Source organism: Fundulus heteroclitus, unplaced genomic scaffold, assembly GCF_011125445.2.
Source record: "Fundulus heteroclitus isolate FHET01 unplaced genomic scaffold, MU-UCD_Fhet_4.1 scaffold_70, whole genome shotgun sequence".
In the NCBI taxonomy this organism is placed as follows: domain Eukaryota; kingdom Metazoa; phylum Chordata; class Actinopteri; order Cyprinodontiformes; family Fundulidae; genus Fundulus; species Fundulus heteroclitus.
This window is the reverse complement of record NW_023397143.1, coordinates 329,439-353,749: the sequence shown is the minus strand read 5'-3', so window position 1 is coordinate 353,749 and position 24,311 is coordinate 329,439. Positions and strand designations below refer to the sequence as shown.

The following is a 24,311-nucleotide window of genomic DNA, read 5'->3' as shown; positions in this document are numbered from 1 at the left end:
TTCTCCACGCATCCCTTGCGCAAACATGCGGAGGATTATTGTCCTTTCAAGAGGGGAATCCAATAAATGTGATTATCTATCGTTTATTCGCTCACATTTTATTTGCACAATAAAATCAACACTCTGTCCTTGATGGAAAACAATAAGTGGGTGTCAGCATCCAGCTCTGACGAGCCGGGTCCGCATTCACAAAGCTGCAAAGAAGAATAAGAGCATTGGCCTGGAATTACTGTTCACATGTAAATGTAAGCACTGACGTGACGCGTGTGTAGTTTTGGACACGGAAACTAAACATCTGTGTACAAACAATGTCTTACAGAGCGAAACCCAGCATGTTTTAGCACACTCAAATGAATAAGTTAAGTTGAAATTGTTCGGTTTCACAGAGGCACGTCCTGTCGTAACTGTGAACTATGACACCATCAATATTGGGTCAGAGTCCTTACTTTGATACAAGACTGCTTACATGGCTCCGTGTTGCTTTCAGTGATAACTGGTCCTGTCTGTCACCACTTTGCCCGGACTGCTTTTACATTCAGCTCGTTTAGATTATCGCTTCTGAGTTCATGAGAACACCTAGAGAGCCCGCTCACATTTTTGACTCAAAGATATACAAACAGCACAGAGTTGTATGAGATGATGCGAGAGTCACTAACAGGAAACTGCAACGCTGCAACTGTGGAACGTTTGCAAACTACATTAGAGTCGATACATGTGCAGCTTTTCTCGGATGAGTACACGCTGCCGTTTCTTCCTATTTTACCTCCTTATAGTCTTTCTCGTGTCTGTCTCGACTTGCTTGCCAATCTGCTTCACCCCAGTGGGGCTAACCTGAGCTGGACTGTGTTCACCCAAGATGGCTACAATCAGGGCCTCCGGCGCAGTCACCCCGCTGCCCGGAGACACTGGGCTGCGGGGGCTGAGGGGGCTGATGGTGGGAGACGGCACAGTGTCGGGGGAGACCAGGCGCTCCTTCTTAGCAGCAGAGCATGGCGAGCGGCTTCGTGACTGGCTCTCTTTGGAGCGGGGACACAGGCTGAGGCCCTGCAGGGCCGGGAGGGGGTTGGAGGAGAGCGCGGGGACGGCTGGGCTACGACTACGGCGGTGACGGTGATGGCGTTTGCCAGTCTTTGGGCTCGGACTGCGGGAGTTTGGAACCAGCAGAACCATGGTGCTGTCGTCTTCTGAGCTGACGTTGGAGCTGTCGGAGCGGCACACTGTGGGGCTGTGAGCTGGCATCCTGATCTGTTGAGGATGGAGGATAGAGGAAGGTTAAAAGCAGAAATCGAGGGCTTTGTAAAGGTATTAATCCCCTTGAAATGTGTCACAATTTGTTGCTTCCATAACTACAGGGTATTTTATTGGAATGTATGTAACAGATTGAGTAGGGTTTAATTGTGAAGTGAAAGGGAAATATGCCTGCTTTTCAACATTTTGTACAAAAAAAAAAACACTAGAAGGGTGGATGCTCTTGTGTTCGGCATCTACCATACCATACTATATTTATTTATAAAGCGCTTAAAAACAGCCAACAGCTGAAACAAAGTGCTGTACATTGCTACAAACTAAAACGCATCTATTAAAAAGCTAAGATAAAAAGACAATGCATGAAAATGCTATAAATAAACAATAAAACCAATTTAAAATGAAAACTAAAGTCTCTCTAGTGGTAAAAGCCAAAGGATAATAGTGGGTTTTAAGGCAAGTTTTACAAGTGGGCAGTGAAGGAGCCTCTCTTATGTGCAGGGGAAGGTTATTCAACGATAGAAAAGGCCCCGCCCCCTCTGAGCTTCCTCTTAGACCTCAGTACCTCCAGGAGATGCAGTTCAGCTGACCTGAGGGACCTTTGAGTCATCTACAGACTAAAAGGTCTAGAAATTCTTGTTTGCAAAATAGCTCAGGCTCATGTCATTTTGGTTGGAACGTGTGTGTGATCGCAAGTGTTCAGGTCTTGCCAAAGACTCCCTGTTTGATTTATGTCTGAACAACAAGAATAGAGCTACAAATATACAGAATCAAATCGTCACAAAACCCGCGTGTGCAACATCCCAAGTGCAAAACGCAACAACTAGTAAGCTATAACATTTTAAGACTGTGATTGCCAATTTGGCCGGTTGCTCTGACCTTCACTTTGAAGATTTGAATTTCCCTACTTTTAAAGTTCAAGATGCAAGATTAGGGCGTGGTGTTGATGGAAAAGAAAGAGAAGAGTGAGGAAATTGTTGCTTAATCACAATTAATATATCATAATGGCAATATTTAAGGATAAAATCACAAATCAATGTGTTCCCAGTATTGTACATAATCTTAACCCAACCATTAAAGTTTGTTTGAATGTCTTCCTGTTTTCCTGCTGAAAGGTAAACCTGGCTTGAGGTTTAAAGCTTAGTCTTGAGTCTTTTGTTGGCTTTCAGGATTGCCCTGAACTGCTTCCAGTCCCTGTAAAAGAAAATTATTCCCAAAGCATAATGCTGCCACCACCATGTAATACCATAGAGATGGTGTTTTCAGGGTGATAGGTTCGTTTCTCACCACTCAATTTTTTTATATTTTGATTTAGTTTCAGTTATTTACGGGCATTGGAGTAAAGGCGAATTTTTAATAGTTAAAAAAATACAAATGAATTTTTTCACTTCCCTCCTCTGTACGTCTTTGTCTCGGTCTCACCTATAACCAACATAAAATACTCAAATGTTTCTTGTTGTAATCTGAAAAAACGAAAGGAAAAATGTTTTAGTAAGTTTCAACACTATTGTGAGGCACTCTTAGTAACATAAAGAGTAACTGTTTGGGAACTTCATTCTAGCAGGTTTGGTTAGACCAAACAGACACAGTTTAAACGGTCAATTTCTTCATTAAAAACTAGTTTGGATGGCATCACAAAAAAACTTTAACAGTAAGAGATATGAGAATCTTTACATTTTGAGCATTTGCTGATAGGAAACATCCCCATTATTTTCCACTAAAATGTAAATGTCCTGTTCAGTTCTATACTTCACCTCAGTTTATTGTAAATTGCCCTAAATCTTTATTTACCATTAACGTTTTCTCACTAGCTATATTTAGGTAGAAATTTATATTTTACAAGGATTGTAAGAACAATATTTACAGGACAATTTAAATCATGCGACTATAATTTCCTTTAAAACCACTAAAACTTAATGTGTAGCGAAGAATCAAATTCATGTTTATGCAAAATATTATTATTTTATAAACGATCATAAAGTGGCTTCTGGAATTACTGGGACCTCTGCTAAAGCTGCGAACAAAAGCCTTAAATTAAGTGACTGATGTGGCAATTTGATGACCCCAAAATGCAGTTCCCTGCAGCACCCCAGCAGTTCTCTGACGGTGAACTTTGGAAACGCCTTTTACTGCCCTTTGCATCAACCTGATTGTGTGTGGTGGAAACACCGGGTCCATTTCCAGCCTTGCTGGCCAGAGATCAAGTTTATTCCATCTTTCTAATTATTACTCTGAATGCAGAAATAGGCAAGTTTAGGTGATTCCCTGTTTTCTAGTCTTTTTTTTCCTCCAGCAAAAGCCTCATCAAATTATTATTTTGTAAATAAGTTACTAGGTTTTCTTCCACTTTCGCTGAATTTCTCCTCCCTTGTTGCTGTTGTTGTCTGACTCTTTCATTTGCAACGTGTGTGAGTGGCATTGAGACCAGCATAAAGTCGCATGTAAGCCAAACGTTTAAGAGCATAAGGTATACACTCATCTGGCCGGTGCTCCTTTCCATTTAAATGTATGTTTCAGACTTACACACACAAAAAAACAAACCCAAATTAACCCAAAATGGAATAGGAAGCCTGAGAAACCAGACACGTTTTATGAAACAATATATGTGATAATTACTTTTGATTTCATAATTCATGTTTATTGTTTCCTGCAATACTGATCGGGGCGGCTTCCTATTGACAAGCTGCTGCTGCTTTACTTTTATAGTAATTTTGTAGATAAAATATTAATTAATCAATCAATCAATCAATCAATTTTATTTGTCAACTGCAATTTGCATTGCAATCGAATATCGAAATATTGTTTAATATGAGTTATTTTCCAAAATGAATAAATCTAATCAAATACAAAGTTGAACCATATACCACATGTACAGCAACAATATTTCTACATTAATCTCTTTAAATGTACCAAATTAATTACAGTGAATATATCAAATTAACTAATTGTTACCTGAACGGGTGAAGACAAGCCAACGATACTGTTCATGATATTACTGAAGTAGCCCAGGATGTATTCACAGTCATCTCTCGGTAAATCCTCTTCAGCGAAGGTCACCTGTAGAAAAGTAAAGCAGTCAACTCTAAATTAACCTACGTTTGATCTGAAATGATCTCTGTGAGCTCCGGTCGGGAACAAACCTGCGTAGCATGCTCTCCTTTGGCCCAGACATACGCCTGGTAATCCTTGTGATGCCTGAACCTCACCTGTTCAGTGAGAAATGTGCTGACAATGCTGGGAGGAAAGTGTCAGAATCTGACTTGAGAATGACTTTATGACCTACTTTGTATATTGCTACCCAGTCCCATGAGCTGCGTTGATATGTTGAAGCAACAGTGAATCGGACTGTGGCGTCTGATGCGTTGCACCACTCCTTATTTACCTGCAGCTCCACCAGAGGAAGGTCGACCCTGAACGGGAACTATAAGACGGAGGTTTAAATGAATAAACTAAATTAGGGAAAATTTGGTCATTGCAAAAGCAAAAGAGAGGTGGCCTTACTTGCAGTGAGAACAATGAAGAAACAGGCTTGTGATCACTGATGGTGAAGCCCATGTGACTTTGATACTTATGCTGTATCACTTTAGTGGCTCCGCCCAACCAGGAGGTCAGACCCCGCTGCAGTGATGCGTTGTGGGTAGGGACAGGGGAACCGGTGCGACGAAGGCGCCACAGGATGCGGTCCGTCCAGGCAGGCTTTCTCTTCTTAGCACTGATACACATAAAGCAGAGAGTGAGCCTAAAATGTAAAGGACACATATCGTACATTAAAGAGATATAAACAATTACGGAGCGTAAGTCATAGTCAGTCTTTCCTTTGGTTTTCAAAGCGGATACATTTTTTAAAATGCTCCTTACTGGGGTAAAAAGAGCCTTTTTGTGTCACACCCACTAAAACGGAAAGAACTTCCATATATGGATGATGGCATTACATCTATAATGGCACTGTTGTAAAAGGCAACACTCTATATCAGTAGTGAAAGAGTTTTTTTTTTTTTTAATGGGACTATGTTGTATGGATGTGTGGCCACTTATTGGTCACATAATATGGTCACCACTTTTGTGACAAAGACGTTCTATCCAGGAAACATGGGGTTTTGGAGGGGGGGATGGCTCTGTGGGCATAGATACACACAAATAGGAGAGACTGATGTGTCCTCAACCACCAATAATCTTTGCAAGAAACACTTTTTGTACATTTGAGTCTTTAAGGGAAGCAACAACCCAAAAGAAGAGGGATGAAAAAACATAGTTCATGCAACATCTTAGAAAGATGAGCAGACAGCCCTCCAAGGCAAATGCAGCTGTTGCCTTGGCGCCTTCTTTTACTGATAGATAGATGAAGCAATATTATTTTTCTGTGCAGAAATATTAAGGAGAGAGCTTTAGACTCCAGATTCTTTATAATTAATTTAACTTCTCTCCCAGCCACTGGATGTGTAGAACTAGCTTTAAGAGATCTTTTAGGGCTATAACACCATGATGTGAGAAAACTACTTGCAGATTGACTTAAGTGGCGTTATAAAAGGTGTTCATGAAAAGGAGTTTTGAGAGCTACATTACTCTTGTGAAGTTAAAACCTCAGTAGTAAAATATGGACTGATTATGAGTAGAAAAGTGAGACTCTGACAATCTCGAAATGGTTGTAAACCATTCTGCCTATATTCAAAGAAATGTAACCATTGATGTTGTTGGTACCTGAGTGAAGATGCTGGTCAGAACTGGAGCGGGATTAGCAACATTATCCAAACATTTTGTGTTGAGAATTACAGTTTTTTTTCTTCAAATGACAAGTGTTTCCGCCCTCTGGTGAGACTGTCAGCTTATTAAGTCTCCAAGCTACTTTTCTCAGACATTTCCCCTGACTTTGTCCTCCTCCCTGGCTATATTTCCTTTATTTCTATATTAATGTTATAAACTCAAAATAAGGCAGAAGGCTTCGCTATCTCTACTCCTGTCTTGAATCAATATCAATGTCAATATATGTTATGCATTTTTGCAGTAGTTTGGCATTCCAGACATTACATCACTCTTTGGCCACTTTTGGCCATGTGCTCACTTCTTTTGTTTCTTGCTTTTTAATATTATTTGTATCGATTTATGAAGGATTATGGTATAAAAGCCTGAACCCAGCTGAAAATAACAAAAAGGAAAATATGTGCTATTTAGAAAAGCTTAACACGGGTTAGTTTGTGATGAAGATAGAGCATACGAGCAGACCTGGTGTCGTAGGTGTGAGTCCCCACATCAAACTTATATGTAGGTGGAAACTTAAGTGGTCCCTCCATGAAGCCCTCCAAGATGGACTCTGTGTTTTTTGCCATGTTGAGCTGGAGATAAAACAAAAAAAAAGGAGACAGACAGAACATTTACGTGGATAATTTTCCTTTATTTAGAGCTATAGCTCCATCTGCTGGCTGCAAACAATAAACAAACCAGAAGAACCATGCCTTGGTTTTTAAAGGATGAAGGTATCTCACCTGATCCCGCTCCCACAGAAGAGGCAGCTTGCTGCTTTCAATGGCACATTTCACCACATGGATGTCGTAGTCTTCAATACGGAAATTTAGGTCCCCAAACCAAAATACGACGCTACAAACACAAAGCATAGGCTTGTCATGTAGGTGTGACAGGGAAGTCTTAAAATAGTGGACTACCAATCTTAAAATGAAGTGCTTCAAGCACTGCTGGATTCATGGTGTCTTTGAAAAGAGGTTGCTTTTTTTATCTTTTAGATTTTTGAAACATTGTTTGACCTCATGTCCCTTATGATAAAATCTATTTTTTTAGAGAGAGAGAGAGAGACAGCTAAAAAGGCACACCGGTGTACAGGATACAGAACAGAATAAATAAAAAACACGTACTTAACAAAAAATAGGAATAGAGCAAATAATTAAGACATCATAAAATAATTTACGGCTGATTGAAGGACGGAAATAACATTCTTCAGTCATGCGGTTCGTAAGTAGAGTTTTAAATCCGTTGAGGGAAATAAAGCTTTGAAGCCGAATGAAAAAAGAAATAATGTGTTGTCTGTTGACTGTTAAATAAATAATGGCTAAATGTGGTGTATTAACTATTGTTTATGTGTTAATAGGTGCCTGGTTGAATGTGTGTGAACTGCTCTGAACAATTAGGCAGGATACTGTACTATCTTTTTTTATAATTCATTACATGTGTTTCCATTATGCAAACCTGAACCTTTATTTCCCTGGAGTTTAATTACCCCAAACCTTAAATCACCCCTAGGCTGTTTGTTAGGTGCTTGGCTACAGCTGTTGCTGCAAGGTGTCTGTATGTAGGTGAGACAGGACAACCAAACAAAAAAAGATTGCATTACTTCATTATCTTTAATAATGATGAATTATTGAAGACATTGATAAATCAATAGTAGACAGCTATCTTTTTTTATTTGACAAAATAATATGTTTTACTCTGGTATGAGCAATTTAACAACTTCAATGCATTAAATATTTTTTCTGGAATAGTTTACAATTAATGTTACTCTTCTTTGAACCACACAAGGTCAAAATTATACATATGTACATATAGGCTCAAATATTTATATGCTATCCAGCTGCTATTTAGATTATCATACTTAGATAATTTAGCTGTGATTGCTTAAATTGGTATTTTCGCTGCCACTGACCTGACTTTTTATCCATCCATAACAAAACCAGTTTATATACGTTGGAACACCCATTTGGGTTTAAAGTGAATGATTTGGAGATAGTCTTCGTTGTTCGTCATACCATATACCACTTTAACCAGATCATGCTTTCAGTATAATGCTACCACCACCATGCTTGACAGCTGAGAGGCTCACTTTGACTCCTCCACACATACTTCTTTACATTGTGGCCAAAAAGTTCCAATTTTCTCTTGTGTGAACAAAAACCTTTTATCCAGAGTTCGTCCATCAATTCTGTTGAAAATGCGTGGACTACATTTGAAAACTACATTTGCCGGGAATCTAACTAATTTAAATGAACGCTATCAATTCTGCCAAGAAGAGAGACCAAACGTCTTAAATGTGTATATTTAAGTCTGGATCATTTTAGCCTGTTTGAAGTACAAGAAATTAATAAGTTCCAACTTGTGAACCCAAATTTTTTTTCTTTTTGAAAATGATTGAAACTATAGTTTCTATAATTATTATATCCGAACAAAAACAATAATATTTTATTCTTAATGAGCCCATAAACCTCTTCTAGCATGACTTATCATAGGTAACATCACCCACTCGTGGTCCAGGACACCAGTGGCGGTCCCGCCTTCGAACTGCTGCTGCTGCAGGATGCTTTCAAAGTCTTCCATCCGCTGCTCCAGGTTCCTCATGTGAGCCGGCAGGTGACAGTTGAGAAAGCACACCGGGTGGCCGAACACCGTCATTCTTGCACTCACGCCTCCTTTATTCCCCTTAAAAACGACAAGAGAGTCTATTTTAACAGTTGCATAACTCGGAGAAATAAAGGACAACCAGATTGCATCAACCGGATCTGCGTCCAGGGACTAAGTGTTGTGTTTTTTTTTATCCTGACATTAAGCCACAGCATCAGAGAGCCAGGCGGCCTGCTGCTGCACTGACCTCAAAGAAAAGGTGACTGCAGCAGCAGCAGCAGCAGCAGCAGCGGCAGCCAGCGGGGGGATGCTGACATCAACGTGCACGGGAAGGTCACACGCTGACATGTGCACCCACGCATTGCATGCAGCCGCCAGCAGGAAGGGAGCACGGGCTCTACCTCTGCGGGCAATGTTCCCAACAACTTGTGCAGGATCAAAACACAGACTTCAGCGTCCTCACCCAGTATCCCCCGAGTCCCGTCCGTGTGCTCTGCGTCTGCACACCTCTGAGGAACGGAAGGTGGCAGATTTTAGAGAAAACGAGCAGGAGCACGCCTTGCATTCGCTGGGACGCCGCCTGAGCAGACGAGAGAGATCGGATTGTTACGACTGGACAGAGAAGAATATGACGAGCGATAGATGCACCTACCAGAACATATCCGAAAGGACTGAGCGTGTCCATACAAAGCTCACTCCACTGGTCTGAAAAAAGAACGTCTTTCAGCCTCTTGTTTATCATTGAGTTGACCTCCTGGAGTCTGGGTGGTGACAAAAGCAAGAAAATGTTACAAACAACCAAAAAAACAAACTTTATTATATGTTTTTTTTTCTTAAAGGACAGCGACTGTAGGGGGGAGAGAGCTACAGATGACTGAGTGGGCATCCACTGCTGTCGCTCTGGCACTGCTGAGTCGGCCAGAACTACTCGCTTACCCGATGACAAACATGTCGATGCTCCCATCTGCAACATTTGGTCCAAACAGAGACGTGATATCATCTGGCGGGACAGCTGATCCCACGTTCCATGTGACGATGTACACCCTGACCAACACATGAGAGCAGTGGAAACGCTGCATTAGATTCACGTTCTTTTGTGTAGGTTAAAGTGGGACAGGATCTGCGTAATGTAATCCTCAGAGGAGAAGCTCCCATCAGGGCTTCTGTGTATGGAAAAAAAAAAATCACAATTAAGCACCTCAGCGAAGCTCATTGATGACTAAGTATTAAAAGTGTCGGTGCGTGCATGAGCGTCCACATGCCACGAGTACTAGCAGAGTCAGAAAAAAAAGGGATGGAGCTGAATGTTTTATGAAATTGAACAGACGGGTGGCTGAATAAGCTCACATTTAAATGTCAAATTCAGCACAAATAATTCTGTGGGTTTTCTCAAATGGCAATTGAATCGTTTTATTATCAAAACAGTGAGGAAGCTGTGAAAAACTCCATCAGCAAAACAAACATGGAACCGTTTTTTGTGGCCTTTAGAGTAAAAAGGACCACTGATCCTGAGCTGTGAGCAACTTTTAGTTACCTTTAAAACTAAAATGCAGAACTACACCCAGCACCTTGCAAAAGTATTCATGTCCTTTTTTTTCCCTCAAACCTCAACATATTTTACTGGGATTGTAAATGAGAGACCAACACAAATTACTACATATTTATCAAGTGGAAGAAAAAAAAAGTGCTGGTTTTCAAAATCTTCAGCAGCTAAATATCTGAAAGGTCTGGTGTTCCAAAATGCGTTCAGAACCTAATCTCCGCATAAATCCCTATGTTCTGTGAAGGCCTCAGAGGGTTTGTTAGAGGACATTAGTGTGCAGACTGCATCATGAAAACCAGAGAAAACAGCACTCTGCTCAGGAATAAACTCACGGGGAAGTTTAAAGGAGCGTTAGGTTAGGAAACAATCTCCTCAGCTTTAATCGACTTCCAGCAAGACATGACTGTCCTCCAAAAATTGTTGTCAATAAATTTTGCCTTGAGCCGCAAGACCTACATGATACTTAAAAAAAATAGCTTATCAAATGTAATAAATAACTTTATAAAAATTGGATTTTTTGTTTTATGGTGAAAGAAATACTATTTAACTTGTGGGTTTTGGCACAGAGAAAGAACACTAAACATTATTCTGTTTGCTTTGGAAATAAAAAACAGATTTTGCATTAAAAACTCATTTAAAAATGGCCAAAGAAGCTTTTTCTACATCTTGATATTTAGAAACACTGTTAAGTTCTATGTAAAATGAATCATTTAAATCCCTGACCTAAACTAACAATAACGAAGCAATGTGAGAATGGTTACTCTGGAGGAGCTGCAGAAGTCAATCGCTCAAATGGGAGAATTTATTACATGTTTTTATTGAAGAGTGGCAAGAAGAAAGCCATAAGAGGTAAAATCTGCCCTTTACAACAGGTCAAGTAGGAGAAAATATGTGGAAGAAGGTGCTCTGGTGAGATGAGACCAAAACTGAAAGTTGTGGTCAATGTGGAAGAAAACTATGCTTGAGACGAAACCAAAACAGCACCACCACCCACAGGATGACACATGGTGGTGGCAGCATCATGCTCTGGGCGTGTTTTCTTCATGGACGGAAAGATGAGTGCAGCTAAAGACAGGTCGACTCTGGAAGAAAACTTGTTAGCCGCTGAAAATGACTGGAGGCCAGGGTGGAGCTTCGCCTTTCAGCAGGACAACAACCCTAAACATGTAGCCAGTGCTACATTTGAGCATTAAAATAGCCCAGCCAGTGCAGACCTAAATCAAATTGATACTCAGTGGCAATACTTTAAAATAACATGTTCACAGACATTTTCCAAATACCAGGCATAAAATGTGGATGTCTCTATATGTGCAAAGCTGGTAGAGACATGACCTCTTAGACAAACAGAAGTCCTTCAAAATGTTGACTCAGGATGGGGGGGATACAAATGCACACCGCACTTTTCAGATTTTGTAAAAACATGCCTAAACTATGAATCCTTGTTTTTTTTTTTAACTTAACTTTTGCTATAAAGCTGTATTGCTTAAAAATTACAGTGAAGTACCCTGAAGTTTGTGGTTGTAATGGCACAAAATCTGAAAAAGAAAAATGTTAGAGGGGTGACAAAGGTTAAATAAATTTACAGTCTAACTGATTCAGCTCCTAAAGTATTTGTTATTTTGTTTTTTGTACAATAAGTACAATAAGCAGATGTCATATTTACAATGTCTGCATTTATAAGGAAATAATTTTATATTTCCTTACAACCAATTGATTATACTAAGTTTTAAAGGTAATTCATTTATATGTTCTAAAGTATTTTATTTTTATTACTAATTTAAACCGAGTTTTGGCAAGCAGTCGTTGTTTTTGAGCAAAAGCTACAGCTAAAGTGCCAGCGGCTGTGACTCGGTGTCGGGCTCCTACGGCCTTTAGAGAAATTTGCTGCTGTGATTCATTGACAGGGAGGGCCAAACGTCAGTTTTCTTCCAGCCCCTTTCTGTGTAACTGCACCTGCTATAACCATCAGGAAAACCAGTGGAAATGACCGGATCTAAAAAGTTTAAAGAGCTCCCCATCAGGGTGCTGCTGGTCTCACCTGAAGTCGTTGTTCTCCCCTCCTGGCTTCTCGGACTGAGCCTGGCTCTGCGTCGAGCTCCCTGGTGAAGGGGTCTTCTGGGCTTGAGCTTTCACACTAGGTTTGTTGGGACTGAGGGTGGGGGTCAGGTTAGGACTAAGAGTTGGTTTTAGGTAAGGCTGAGGGCTCTGGGGGCTGTTCAGAGGGAACGAGGGCTCTGACGTGGAATGTGGCAATACGCTGGCGCTTTGAGGACCCGGAATGCAAACAGGGATCAAATCTATTTCCTTAGAGGACTCCAGTGGGATTTTGGTGAGCTTTGAAGACGTTTTAGTCCCGAGAGCAGTCGGTCTGGGCCGACTTATGCTTGCCAGTTGCGGTGGAGTGGGCCTATCCTCCCCCGACTGCATCCGGGCTGCCTCTTTCGCAGGCACCAGCGTGGGACCCAGTCCTGACTGCTTTTTGTGCCCCTCCGATGGATTGAATGAACGAGGCTCCGGGAGCGCAGGCCGTGAAGGTAAAGCTGGGCTCACTCTGATCACTGCACAGGGTCCAGGCAGCATGTTGGGACCACAGGGGTCTGTGCTGATCTCTTTCGCCGGCCGGCGCTCCATCAGCCTGCAATGGATGCATAAAACTGTAACAGTTTTCAAAGTGGCACAACGACAAAATAAATGCAACATTCAAAACGCATAAAAGAGAATCTCCATCTTTAAATTCCTACTGTTTAGAGAGTTGGAATATCATTAAATTCAACTTTTTGAGGAATTGGTCTCATTAAAACAACAGATTTCATAGTATTTTGTTTGGATTTTATGCAATAGACCCAATATAGAGCATAATCAGAAAAGCAGAAGTGGACATTAAATGAGTTTAAAAGGTTTTTACATTGCTGTGCTGTGCAGATGCGTTCACCCCACTTGGTTCAATAGCTTTTAAAACACCTCTACAAACTTTTTCCATCAACAGACTTTGCAATTTCTTCTCAGCAAAGAAGTCTGAGGTTGTCAGCAAATGCTGACAACCTCAGACAGATTGGATGTAGAGCATTCATGAACAATTTTTAAACCTTGGATTTCGGTTAAATGTAATTCTGTACTTTGACTTGTCCAAAGACGTGAATATGCTTTAATGTGCACCACCCTATTGTTGCTTTGTCCATATGTTCGGGGTGTAGCTGATGAACCTCCACCCCATTCTCAAGTCCTTTGCAGCCTCTAACAGGTTTTCTTCCAGGGTTGTTCTGTGTTTAGCTCCACCCATCTTCATATCAACTCTGACAAGAATCAATATTGCTGCTGAAGAACAGCATCCCCACAGTATGATGCTGCCACCACCTTGTTGCATCATGGGGATGGTGTGTTCAGGATGGCGCGTGCAGTCTTTCTTTTCTGCGACATGAAGTGTTTTGCATGTAGGCTAACATGATTTTGGTCTCATCTGTGATAAGCACCTACATTAGTTATTGTGTCCCCTACATGATGTGTGGCAAACTGCAGATTGCTTTCCAACCATGGCGTCCTTCTTGACACTCGCCTCCCGGATCAAAGCACTCTTTGTCCACTCTGTCATTTTAGATGATTGCTTTAAGTGTCTCTACCACTCTATCCCGGACCTGTCTGCCATGCTTCTTGTTCTCTGTTGTGCTGTTTGTTATCTAACAAATCTCTAGGGCCTTTCAACGAGCACCTGGATTTATATTGGATTAAACGCAAGCAAACTCCACTTATTAAGTTGTTGATTTGAACGCCATTGGTTGCACTGGCATATTTCCTTTAAAGGCATCAGAATACAGGAGGTTTAGTAAGTATGGACGTTTAAATGCACGCAAGGTTGTGACTGTAACATGTCAAAATGTGTTGCTCAACAGTTTAAGAGATTTGAAGAGTTTTGTGTGGAAGAAAAATTTAATCATATCCTATTTCCATGTCAGCACATAACTGGACTTGGTAATGGATTTAAGGCTTTCAGACTACGTTTAATGTCCCGGACGATGGCCATTAACCCCTAACCGTCTTATAGATGAAGTGCATTATATTTTCAGTTGCATAAGTAAAATGTGCATTAGTAAAATAATCAAGGATGCATGAGCTGGGACACCCAGCTGTGCTGCTGATAATAGTGCACATCAAAGGATGTCAGACAGGCAGCTGCAGGGCAAAAGGAAGAGGATGGATTACATTAAAGGAGGGCAGCAGACCTACCTCCATTTTACTGTCTGTGTGCCAAACACAGAAACGATACACCTCTCCTTTAATTATTTAAACTATGCAAATTCACATCTCTGTCTATCAGAGAAACTTGGCTCTGATGATGCCGGACGAATTAATAGAGATCAGACACGTTTAAATTTCACTTTCAAAGTCAAAACTTTCACAGCCTATATACGTGGGCCTTATTTCATATTCCAACCCATGAGTCTGCAAAAATAGACAAATAAATAAATAAAAAACTAACTGCAAAAAGATAAAAGCCTGGAATTTGAAAGGATTAACTTGAACAGTAAAAAAAAAATGTTTTACCTCTTGTGCGTATTTTTAAGTCCAAGGTGAACCGCAAGGGTGATCTCATACATGAAGCGACCAGAATAACATTAGTCTCCCTTTTCTCCCATGACACACAGCGATCAAAGCCACCAGCCTGTCACCGACAGCCAGGATCGATTAATGGACCGGAGGCAGCCCGCAGCAGGTCGGACCCGTCGGTTCCGCGGTCAGCGGACGTCTCGTCACGTTGCAGTCAGGACGGAGAGCCGCCACGCGTCGTGCGTCCGCTCCCGGACCTTTGCATGTTCATTATTTCTGCTACACTAAAAAAAAAAATTAAATCTCTAAACACTGACGGCATCATCCGGATCCTTCATGCTGTCTGGGTGCAGCGGAGTTGGAGCAGCTGCGCGGACTGGACAGCAGCATCCCGGCTGTACCTCCAGCTCACCTACCCGGCTGCACTTCTCCATCCCCCCTCCCTCCCTCCCTCCCTCCACGGCTGCTGGGGGCGGGCAGAACAGGGCAGAGAAATTTAAAGCCGCCAAAGTGAAGCCGGACAGAAACAACAGCGCATCCGTCCTGCGGGTGACGCATGAATCCGACAACTAGTCTGTGCGTCACTGATAAGCAGCATTGATCAACATATCAATACAGTGATATGATTACTTGCTTCAGCTGTAGCAGTGATATAAACGTGTAAATATCAGGGTGCGTTTATGCATTTAAAATAGAACTTTTGTGATATTTACCTGCAAGATCAACCCATAATAAGTCTAATTTGTGTATATTAAATTTAAACATTGATCATCGTCCTGATCAGACCCAACTAATCTTTTTTGAATTTCAGGCTGTGTCGCTCAGACGCCCCCCTGTTGGGAAAGCTGGAAACTGTACGTCAACTTGTCAGCAATCATTTTTACTGGCGAACGATGATCGCCAGACTGTTTGGAAACATCATAATTATCATCATCATCTCCCAGATATCATGATGGGATGCGACAGTTGCTGGTCGACAATCAGTGCTCATATCTTTCCTTCTTGGGATTTAGTTCTCACGAAGCTCACTGGGCATCAGATCAGCTGATTAATGTATTTTATCAGCATTTCCTAATTGTTTCATCTCTACTGAAATCTCCTTTCAGCCTGTCGTTTAAACTTGTGAAGAATAGTATTTACATTGACTGGCACCATGGGCAAACTGCAGACCACATTCAGAAACATCAATAATACGCAAACATTTGTCAACTTGTTTAAAAAGTATTTCAATGAATGAACAACATAGGAGTTGAGATATTACTTGCATTTTTTATGCGTTAAATATTGATTATTAACTATGTGGGTGCATGTGCATAGAAATATGTCTGCTGATAGGTTTAAAAACTACGCTTGTCATGTGTGAAATGTACAGGGAAATCAGGGTCAAATCACGATTTTCTAATTCTTTAAGATAATTCAAATATTAAAAAAACAATACAAGCGCCACATTAATATATATTTGCATGTCTATATGTGTTGCCTATATGAGCCTGTAATGATTTTATTCCCCCAGGTTTCCTAATTGTCATATTCTTTGGCCAGACTATCAGCCTATCAACCTTGAGGGCTATTGTGGGAGTGTGGGAGGGCAGCATTTCATCAGATTTTCCTTATTAAAATTTTCACCTATCAACAATAAACTATATTTTGTATATAAATAAATTATATTTAAGGGAAACAAGCAAACTAGTCTGATTTATATCCTAAAAGGATTCGTAATTCATTCCAGATTAGCAACAAACGTAATAAATAAATAAATAATAATAATAATTTGAAAGACCTTGCTTCAGCAGGAATTGCACCTAAACAACTTTTTTAAAATATGTTGTTGCATCCATCAAGCTGGCAAACCAAATGTATGCTTTTCTTGCGTTGTGGTGTAGGGCCATACAGAGTTATTTAAATGGACATAAATGGCTGCAAATGGCCCCCACGCAGCACTTTGGACACCCCTGCTTTAATGCAAAAATAATCAAAGATTTACAATTAAGTATCATTATTCTTACTGATACATTTTTGCTATGTTGTTGACTCCATTTATTATGGAAGCAGAAGAAGCATGTAACTGTAAGAGCTGCAGAGGGGTGGGGCCAGTTTAAACAGTTTTTTGTATTACACTCATTAACACAAATCTAACTAAAGCTGAGATGATTTTGATGGGACTAAATGTAGCATTGTCAGTTTCAGGCCTTTTCTATACATTGTAAATTACTGTTAAGGATACTAACATGTTTTATAGATTGGGAGCTGAACCAAAATGCAGATAGGAATTGGGACGAGCATGATAAGGTTTTGATTATAAGAACAGAGAGTTTACAGGTCTTGACTGAACCAAACAGGACATGGTGCACTGACTGATAAAACAGCCAAAGTAACTGAAGAATCCAGCAATAAACAATGAGATACCAGGAGATTAAATACTGGAGCAAGGAGTTGAGAATGACAAAGGAACCACAAGAGCAAATCAGAGAGAGCTGTGGCAGAAAAAAAGCAGGGAAGCTGAGGGAGAGAGACTAATTAACAGAGTGGGAGCTTAAGACACAGAGAAATAGGGAGGGATTCAAATACACAAAGAACAGAACACAAGAATAAACTAAGAGACTAAACACAAAGGAATGAACTAAAATGGAAAACACTCTGAAAAATAACTCAATATGACAAGACCAACAGAACATACATAACGAATTATCAAAAGCACAAAAAGAGAAACTTAAAAACCTGTGGATTTGGTCACAGTTAAAATCAGAGATAAACCCTAAAACCTTCTTTTTTTCCCTTGTCTAGCATCAAATCAGATTAAACTTCACTTGTTTCCTGTATAGGTCAGTTGGGATTACTAAAATAATTTATTTCTGCTATATGCCAGAAGGGCGTTATTTATTTTGATCAACTTTCTTTGCATTCAGGAAGTTTATATACATTTCTTTTGGATTGTGTGGAATTGCATTTTTTTGCAATACAATTTCAACCATTTTGGGTGACCTCCAAAAAGTTTCCTTAATAGATTGCTGAAATTTTTGGCTCATTCCTCTTTAAAAATGTGCTGCAACAGAATCACATTTGTAGACCTTTCCTCTTCTACTTTTTTGTTTTGCTCCTTTCACAAATTTCCAAGGCAACAGTGCTTTATGATGACCACTCCGAAACATTGACTTTATTGTCTTTTAGCCCCTTGGAAACCAAATGGTCTGCATGCCTATAGTTGTTGCTCGTTCTGAAGACCCATTTACGCCTAAACTTAAATTTCCTGTCTCTAGATGTTGGTTTTACCATAAGGTAGGGATCATGACCAAAAGTTCCCAGATACAAGCAGTCGAAATGAGCCTTCACACCGGAGGGTGGCTGACTATGCCTTAGAGATAAGGTGAGGAGCTTTGTTATCTGTGGAGAGTTCAAAGCAGAGTTTCTGCTTTTCCACATTGAAAGAAGTCAGTTGAGGTAGTTTGGACATCTGGTTCCTCCCTTTGTTTTATTTTCGCAGGCATGTCCCTCTGTGAGGAGACTGAGGGAAGACCGAGAACTAGCAGGAGGGACAATATATCACGTGTGGTATGGGAACACCTTGGGATCCCCCAGAATGATACTGAAGGATGTCGCTGGGGAGATGGATGTCTGGGTTTCTCTCCTGGACTGCTGTTGCCCCGCCACCCCGTCTGGGATCAGCAGAAGACAATGAATGGAGGGAATATGATGCGGCCACCTCCGTACTTCACAGTTGGGATGGTGTTCTCAAGCTTTCAAGTTTGGCCATTTTCCTCCAAGTGTGATGACGGTCAGTAGACAAACATTGTATTTTTAGTTTAAGCAGTGTGTCTCCTTATGTTGTTTATAACTACATAATAATGGGACAATAGAATATCACCCACAGCTATCTGGAAATGTTAACACAATTATCTTATTAATATCTTGGCTGATTTCTGCAGATCTTGCCCTGATGCCATGAAAAGAAACACAACGTTTGAGCCGTGAACTTGAAATCCGACCAAAATTTTGTTCTGTTCTGGCATTTAAGGACAAAAATACAAACATAATTATCTGTCTTTTTATAGAGTTTATGTATATATGTGGTAACAGCGGTAAAATGAAAAAGAAAAAAACTATTTGTTAGAGGTTTATGCATCTTAGAAACATTTTTACACTATAACCCCGAGACTACTTTTTATGATGCTGCCTGCTAGAGGCCTTAAACTGGGAACAGCAGATTTAATAATAAGCACTTGTGTTTTATTTCAAAACCTTCAGTCAAACAGAAAGCACAATTTCTATATTCAAATGTGTTACATAAAATGACTTGGTTAAGTACTTTAAGATGAATGCACAATACTTTTCACTCCCTAACATTCGGGCATCATAATCTCCACATTTTGTGATAAAATTCCCAGTAAGAAGTATAATTTTTGTTGATTGTTTATGCTGTGTAGGACAAGCAGGACGATGAAATGAGTATTTATTTAACTGACTCGCAGACTGCATCACGTCCTGAAGAGCGTCACCATCACAAAGGTCATGCTCAGACTCACAGCGGGATTAATACAGATGTGTAATCTCAGAGGAATGAACTAACCCTAAACACCAGCTGTTCTCTTAAATCACACAGACAGCAACAGTTCGCTGCAAACTAATACCAGCCATTAGTCACTGTGCATTCACAGTGAAATGTCTCCCAATCGAATAGTAAATATTTATCTGCAAACGATCACAAAGTCATCCTTTTGACCTCCGGTTCTGGCGAGCGCGTCCGTCGGTAAACAATCACAATGACCTCTTATGGGCGCTTCTTGGTTTTGACGAGCCCCTTCTCCACCAGACAGCGGTAAAACTCCTGGATGTACGTGTACACACACTTCCAGTCGGGCTCCTTCATCCGGACCAAGTCGTCAGCATCCAGCAGAGGGGCGCATCCGGCCAGCCTCCTGAGGACCGGATTGTCAGCACAGATAACTCAGACACTAAGCTCTCAGAAGAGTACACCTATTCTTGTCTTGCTTTGAGAAACGAGAACTCACTCTGCCGTGCCGAAAGCCAGCTCGAAGTTGTCCCTGGGCTTGTAGGGGTTCAGGGTGGAGTATTCAAATGCGTCGGGGAAGAATCGGTGCACCAAGGCGCAGAAGGCTATGCCATCTTTCCAACTGGAGGAAAAGTTCTGGATGTCCACCCCCTGTTTTAGTCACACGAGAGAGGGACAGAGCTGTGCGCCGTCCAAACGGGCAATAAATCAAAGCAAAAGCGAGCGGGATGGAGATTTACCTCATAAGGCTCTGTTTTGGCCCTGCACCAGTCCAGAAGCATTTGTTTGACATTTTTAGCGTTGGGAGGTTCAGCAGAGGAACATTTCTGGGCTGAGACGGCAGCAGCTCCGACCCTACAGAGTAGAGGAGATGAAAACAGGCATTAGTGATCTCTTTCAGAAGAAAAATTCATGTTGCAAAAATAATCGACATATTTTAACTCCTTATGCATGTTTATTTAACTGATTTTGCTCCTGAAACATGAAATCCAGATCCAGAAATGTCGCTCACCTGCCTGCTGTCCTGCTGACTGGAGTGGCGGACTGTGGCTTACCTACAGACTCTGAAAATACAGCACATGCAACTTCAGTAATGATAAAAAGCAGACGACAGGGACAACAGCGACGTCAGACTTACTGTGAGTCGACGGCTGCTGGTTCATGGAGGCTCTTCCGATGCTAACAGCTCCACCCGTTGTCCCACCTTTATTCAAGCCCTGCTGTCTCAGGTCCTGCTGTCTCACCCCGCGCTCCTGCTCCCGTTTTTCTGATCCAATAAAACCCCAACTCAGAAAAGTGTGGTAAGCATTTCTATTCAGCTTCAGTATATGGCAAAACAGAATCCACCTGTGTTTAAATTGACCTCTGTATGAATCCAGCTGTCTTGTGTAGGCCCTCAAAGGTTCGTTAGAGAACAAACAGCAATATAAAGATTGAGGAACACAGCGGACAGGTCAAGGAGAAAGTCGTGGAGACGTTTAAAGGACATTTAGGTCTTAAAACAATATCTTAAGAGTTGAACGTCCAAGCCTATCGAGATATGACCCTTTGATCAAACTGACAGGAAGGCAGAGAGGTCTTTAATTAGAGAAACAGCTAGGGCCCCAGTGGTAACTCTGGAGGAGCTGCAGAGATTCCCAGATTCAGTAGGAAATTCTACAGACAGGAAAGTCGTTCTCTCTCTACAAATTTGGCTTGTGTAAGAGAATTAAGACGTTGGACGAAAGCCATAAGTAGTCACCTTTGCAGTTTGCCATAAACCCTGTTGGGGGACATGCCAAATGTGTAAAAGAAGGTTGTGGCTGCATCCTGCTGTGGGATTGACAGGAAAGCTGCTCAGAGTTGATGGGAAGATGGATGGAGCTCAGTACAGGACAATCGTGGGAAAAAAAAAACCTGTCAGGTGCTGCAAAGCACTTGAGATTGGGCTGGATGTGCACCTTCCAGCAGGACAACAACTCTGATCACAGAGACAGCCAGACAGACGAAAGGGTTTATATCCCAGCGTATTTAAGTATTAGAATGGCCCAATTAAAGTCCAGACCTAAATCAACTAGAGAATCTGTGTCTTAGACTTAGAAATCACTGTTGACAGACACACTCTACACTTGAAGGACCGTGAAACTTTATCAACAAGACTGCAGATTTTGGATTTTATCCTTTGTTTGTTGAACGCCACAACAAATGACTAAATATGTTTTATGAGTACTTCAAGGTTTGCTAAAGTCTCAGCAGACCTTAGTCTCTTATCTCCATGCAGCTTGGAAGTAGAGGAAGTTGGCCAGAAAATGTTTGGCGTCTATTAACAGATGCTCTCGGTCCCATCTGACAGAGCTTGCATCTAGGTTTGCAAAGCTGGTAGAGACGCTCCAAAAGATTTGCAACTCTTAGCTACAAAGTACTGACTGAAGTGGCTTTGATACAAATAAGCGCCACACTTTTCAGATTTTCATTCGTGGTTGTATGTTGTTGTTGTTGTTGTTTTTTACCTCTCTTTTTCTTGAGCAGATCCCTCAAAGCAGCTCGAATCATCCGCCTCTCTTCAAAATCTGCTGCACTGTCCAGCTGTCGGGAAAGAACAGTTGCTAATGACATTTTCAAGAAGATATGATATGGTACAATTTTCCCAATTAAAGCAAAGAAAAATCAGGCGTTGCTGTTAGTTAAAAGGTAATAAGATCCAAAAAAAAAGCAAGAATATTCAGTGTATGCATGATCACAGAGTCGCTTTCCATTGCCTCACCATTTTGTTGAGAACGTCTTCATCGTCAATAGAGGCCAGTTTTTCACTGGTCAGTGACGCTGACCCTTCAGTTTTTGACTCCATGTGTTAGAAGTGAGCCTGGCCGACTGTAATAACCAGAAAATGTTTATAAGAATATTTTAGAGACAAGAATGGGGAAACAAAAAAAAAAATTCAGAAGCAGAACAATCCAAAAGATTCCGATTTGCACAAATTAAAATATTCATTTTGTTAGAAATGCAAAAAGAGCAGAAAGCCAAGAATTGTTTTCTTGCTGAAATATGTACAGCAGCTTCTGACCGAGCAGCTGTGTGACAAATTATTAGTCCAACCGAAGTGCCTCTTGTTGCATCAGAGCAACTGGCAGGCTGCACTAAAAAGAGCCTTAAACATGGACAAATATAGTAATGTGAAGGAAGAAGCTGAAGAAACAATCTGATGGCAGAACTAAGCAATCTGCTAAGAGTCTGAGAAAATATCTTGTGCCTGATGTCACAAAAGGAGCAGAACATGGTAGCATGCAAAAGAAAATGGGAAAATTAAAATAGGGAATCAGTGGGTAGATGTCTGGTGAAGCTCACCTGATATGAGGATGAAAACCAGCTCCTCTGATGGCAGAGTTTTGGACCCAACACTCCTGTCTCCTTTTTCTTATTCCTCTGTTAAACAACTGTGTGAAGAGAACTGTAGAAGATCACGACTTACATCTCAGTGCTTTGTAAGGATGCTTGTTCAGAGGGGGAGAGTTCGGATTGCTTATACGAACCTCCCAAAATAGGATGAAGGAGTAGGAGGAGGAAACACGCTGAATCCATCCATCTTTGTCACCTTCACCTCAGAGCCTCTGCTCCTCTTGTCACCGGATCCAGGATGATCTGATCCCAGAGGTATTGGGAATCTCTTCAGATCAGTGTTCTAATGTCTTAACATAAATCCTTCTTTTTTTACTGTTAGAAAAAATTACCTTCAGAGTAGAGCAGCCAAGTGGAACAGGAAGGGTTAACGGGGGTAAAAAGTGAGGAGCACTGCCATATTCAGGCAAAAGACTGAGCAGGAACTGTTTACAGGAGTGGAGGAATCTTTAAGAGGACGGACAGAGCACATATTTGGCGATGAGTTCAACACGGACGTCTGCAGGGAAGCAATGCCAGCAAAACATTGTAAAGATGATCAGTGATTATTTAGGGTTTTAAAAGTTAAAGGACAGTTAGGAGTCAGGTTAGTTAATCTGAAAAACAGGTAAACTGCTCCACCTAGTGGTGAACTTTTAGAACAGGAAATTTCCCTTCTTAAAAATCACAAGGGTTGTAAATCACGCCAGTTTCACCTAGATTTAACAACACAGTCCTAATACTGAAGCAGTGGCATGTGTTTAACTCTAATCAAATTATGTCAGACCACAAAGTGATGTGTTGAAGCAGTGTACAGCTATTTCCTGTGATGGAAAATTCCCACACAAATATCCACCTTATACAGTTAGGCGATTCATGAAGCAACACTCAGACTGAACAGCAGTTTTCAAGCCCTGCCACGGATTCTCATTTATCCTCCTTCTAAATTGTAGGTGCAGACTTTGATTTGGTCATTCTTAAACATGAATAAACAATTTCACGGTAGCTAGGTTTCGACTCCTTGTTTTCATGGAAGGGAGCTTCTCTCCTAGTTTCAAATCTTTTGCAGAACCCAACAAGTTTTCTTCCAGGATTGTTATCTTTTTTTTTTTTTAGCTTCACCCATTTTGCCATTAACTCCTATCAGCCTCACTTTCCTGCCTGCAAAAAAAACCCAAAATCCCCAATTAATGTTGCTGCTGCCATCATGCGACCCCCAATGGGATTTTGTATTCAGCGTTGGTGTTCTCCTTCACACAGTGCTTTGAATGTTGGACAAAAAAACCTGACTGGAGCAGTTTCTTCCACAAAGGGGACTTATTACTGTGGCCGTTTTTTTTTTTTTTTTGCCACTCTTCCAAAAAAGCTATAACTGTGGGGTAGCAGACAAATTCTCCTTCCACAGATTTTTCAAACAGGAGCTGTAGATGTCTGCAGCTCCTTCAGTGTGATCGTGAGGTTTTTTTTTGGCTACTCTCTCAGATTAATGTAAAGCTTAATGTTTGCTTTTAGTTTCTATTTTTCCATGTTCTATTTTGTTTCCACATTTTATTCCTACTTGGTTTTATTCTGTTTTTTTTTCCTCCTGTATTTTAATCATGTAAAGCACTTTGCATTGTCTCTGTACTGAAATGTGCTATACAAATAAATTTGCCTTGCCTTGCATAGCTGGAGCAGACGTGTCCCTTCATCAGATGATGCGCCGATCAGTGTGATGTATAAAACTCCTGAATGCTGCTAAGTAAGCTAATCCTGCTTTGACGTTCTCCACAACTATCC

General features: G+C 40.9%; 2 protein-coding genes across 3 annotated transcripts; both read right to left on the bottom strand.

Moving 5' to 3' along the window:
- Window positions 1–63: 63 nt before the first annotated feature.
- Window positions 64–15,137, bottom strand: LOC105935796 (inositol polyphosphate 5-phosphatase K). Its single transcript, XM_012876366.3, has 13 exons — window positions 14,669–15,137; window positions 12,168–12,764; window positions 9,523–9,630; window positions 9,239–9,347; window positions 9,050–9,166; window positions 8,489–8,664; window positions 6,726–6,837; window positions 6,466–6,575; window positions 4,747–4,957; window positions 4,529–4,666; window positions 4,386–4,451; window positions 4,198–4,302; window positions 64–1,245 (listed from the first exon to the last, which is right to left on the bottom strand). Exons 1-13 carry the CDS (start codon window positions 14,719–14,721, stop codon window positions 760–762), a joined length of 2,388 nt encoding a protein of 795 aa, XP_012731820.2. The 5' UTR covers window positions 14,722–15,137; the 3' UTR covers window positions 64–759.
- Window positions 15,138–18,722: 3,585 nt separating this feature from the next.
- smtna (smoothelin a) lies at window positions 18,723–22,784 on the bottom strand. Of its 2 annotated transcripts, XM_012876378.3 has the most exons (9): window positions 22,688–22,784; window positions 22,503–22,605; window positions 21,922–22,028; window positions 21,668–21,743; window positions 20,317–20,445; window positions 20,191–20,242; window positions 19,919–20,033; window positions 19,678–19,829; window positions 18,723–19,584 (listed from the first exon to the last, which is right to left on the bottom strand). In XM_012876378.3, the coding sequence occupies exons 3-9, from the start codon at window positions 22,003–22,005 to the stop codon at window positions 19,437–19,439; spliced, it is 756 nt and encodes a 251-aa protein (XP_012731832.2). In that variant the 5' UTR covers window positions 22,006–22,028; window positions 22,503–22,605; window positions 22,688–22,784; the 3' UTR covers window positions 18,723–19,436. The 2 variants fall into 2 exon arrangements, with proteins under 2 accessions (XP_012731832.2, XP_021179187.2); XM_021323512.2 differs by lacking the exon at window positions 22,688–22,784 and having other exon boundaries at window positions 22,503–22,659.
- Between the last annotated feature and the right edge of the window lie 1,527 nt (window positions 22,785–24,311).

Coding starts and splice junctions, on each gene's coding strand:
- LOC105935796 (XM_012876366.3), bottom strand. CDS start 14,721: ATGTATGAGATCACCCTTGCGGTTCACCTTGGACTTAAAAATACGCAC. Junction 9,348..9,522: donor ATCGACATGTTTGTCATCGG/GTAAGCGAGTAG, acceptor GTCACCACCCAG/ACTCCAGGAGGTCAACTCAA. Junction 4,958..6,465: donor ACTCACACCTACGACACCAG/GTCTGCTCGTAT, acceptor TATGTGTATCAG/TGCTAAGAAGAGAAAGCCTG.
- smtna (XM_012876378.3), bottom strand. CDS start 22,005: ATGGAGTCAAAAACTGAAGGGTCAGCGTCACTGACCAGTGAAAAACTG. Junction 21,744..21,921: donor AAGACGTTCTCAACAAAATG/GTGAGGCAATGG, acceptor CTTTCCCGACAG/CTGGACAGTGCAGCAGATTT. Junction 20,243..20,316: donor CCAGCAGCCGTCGACTCACA/GTAAGTCTGACG, acceptor CTGTATTTTCAG/AGTCTGTAGGTAAGCCACAG.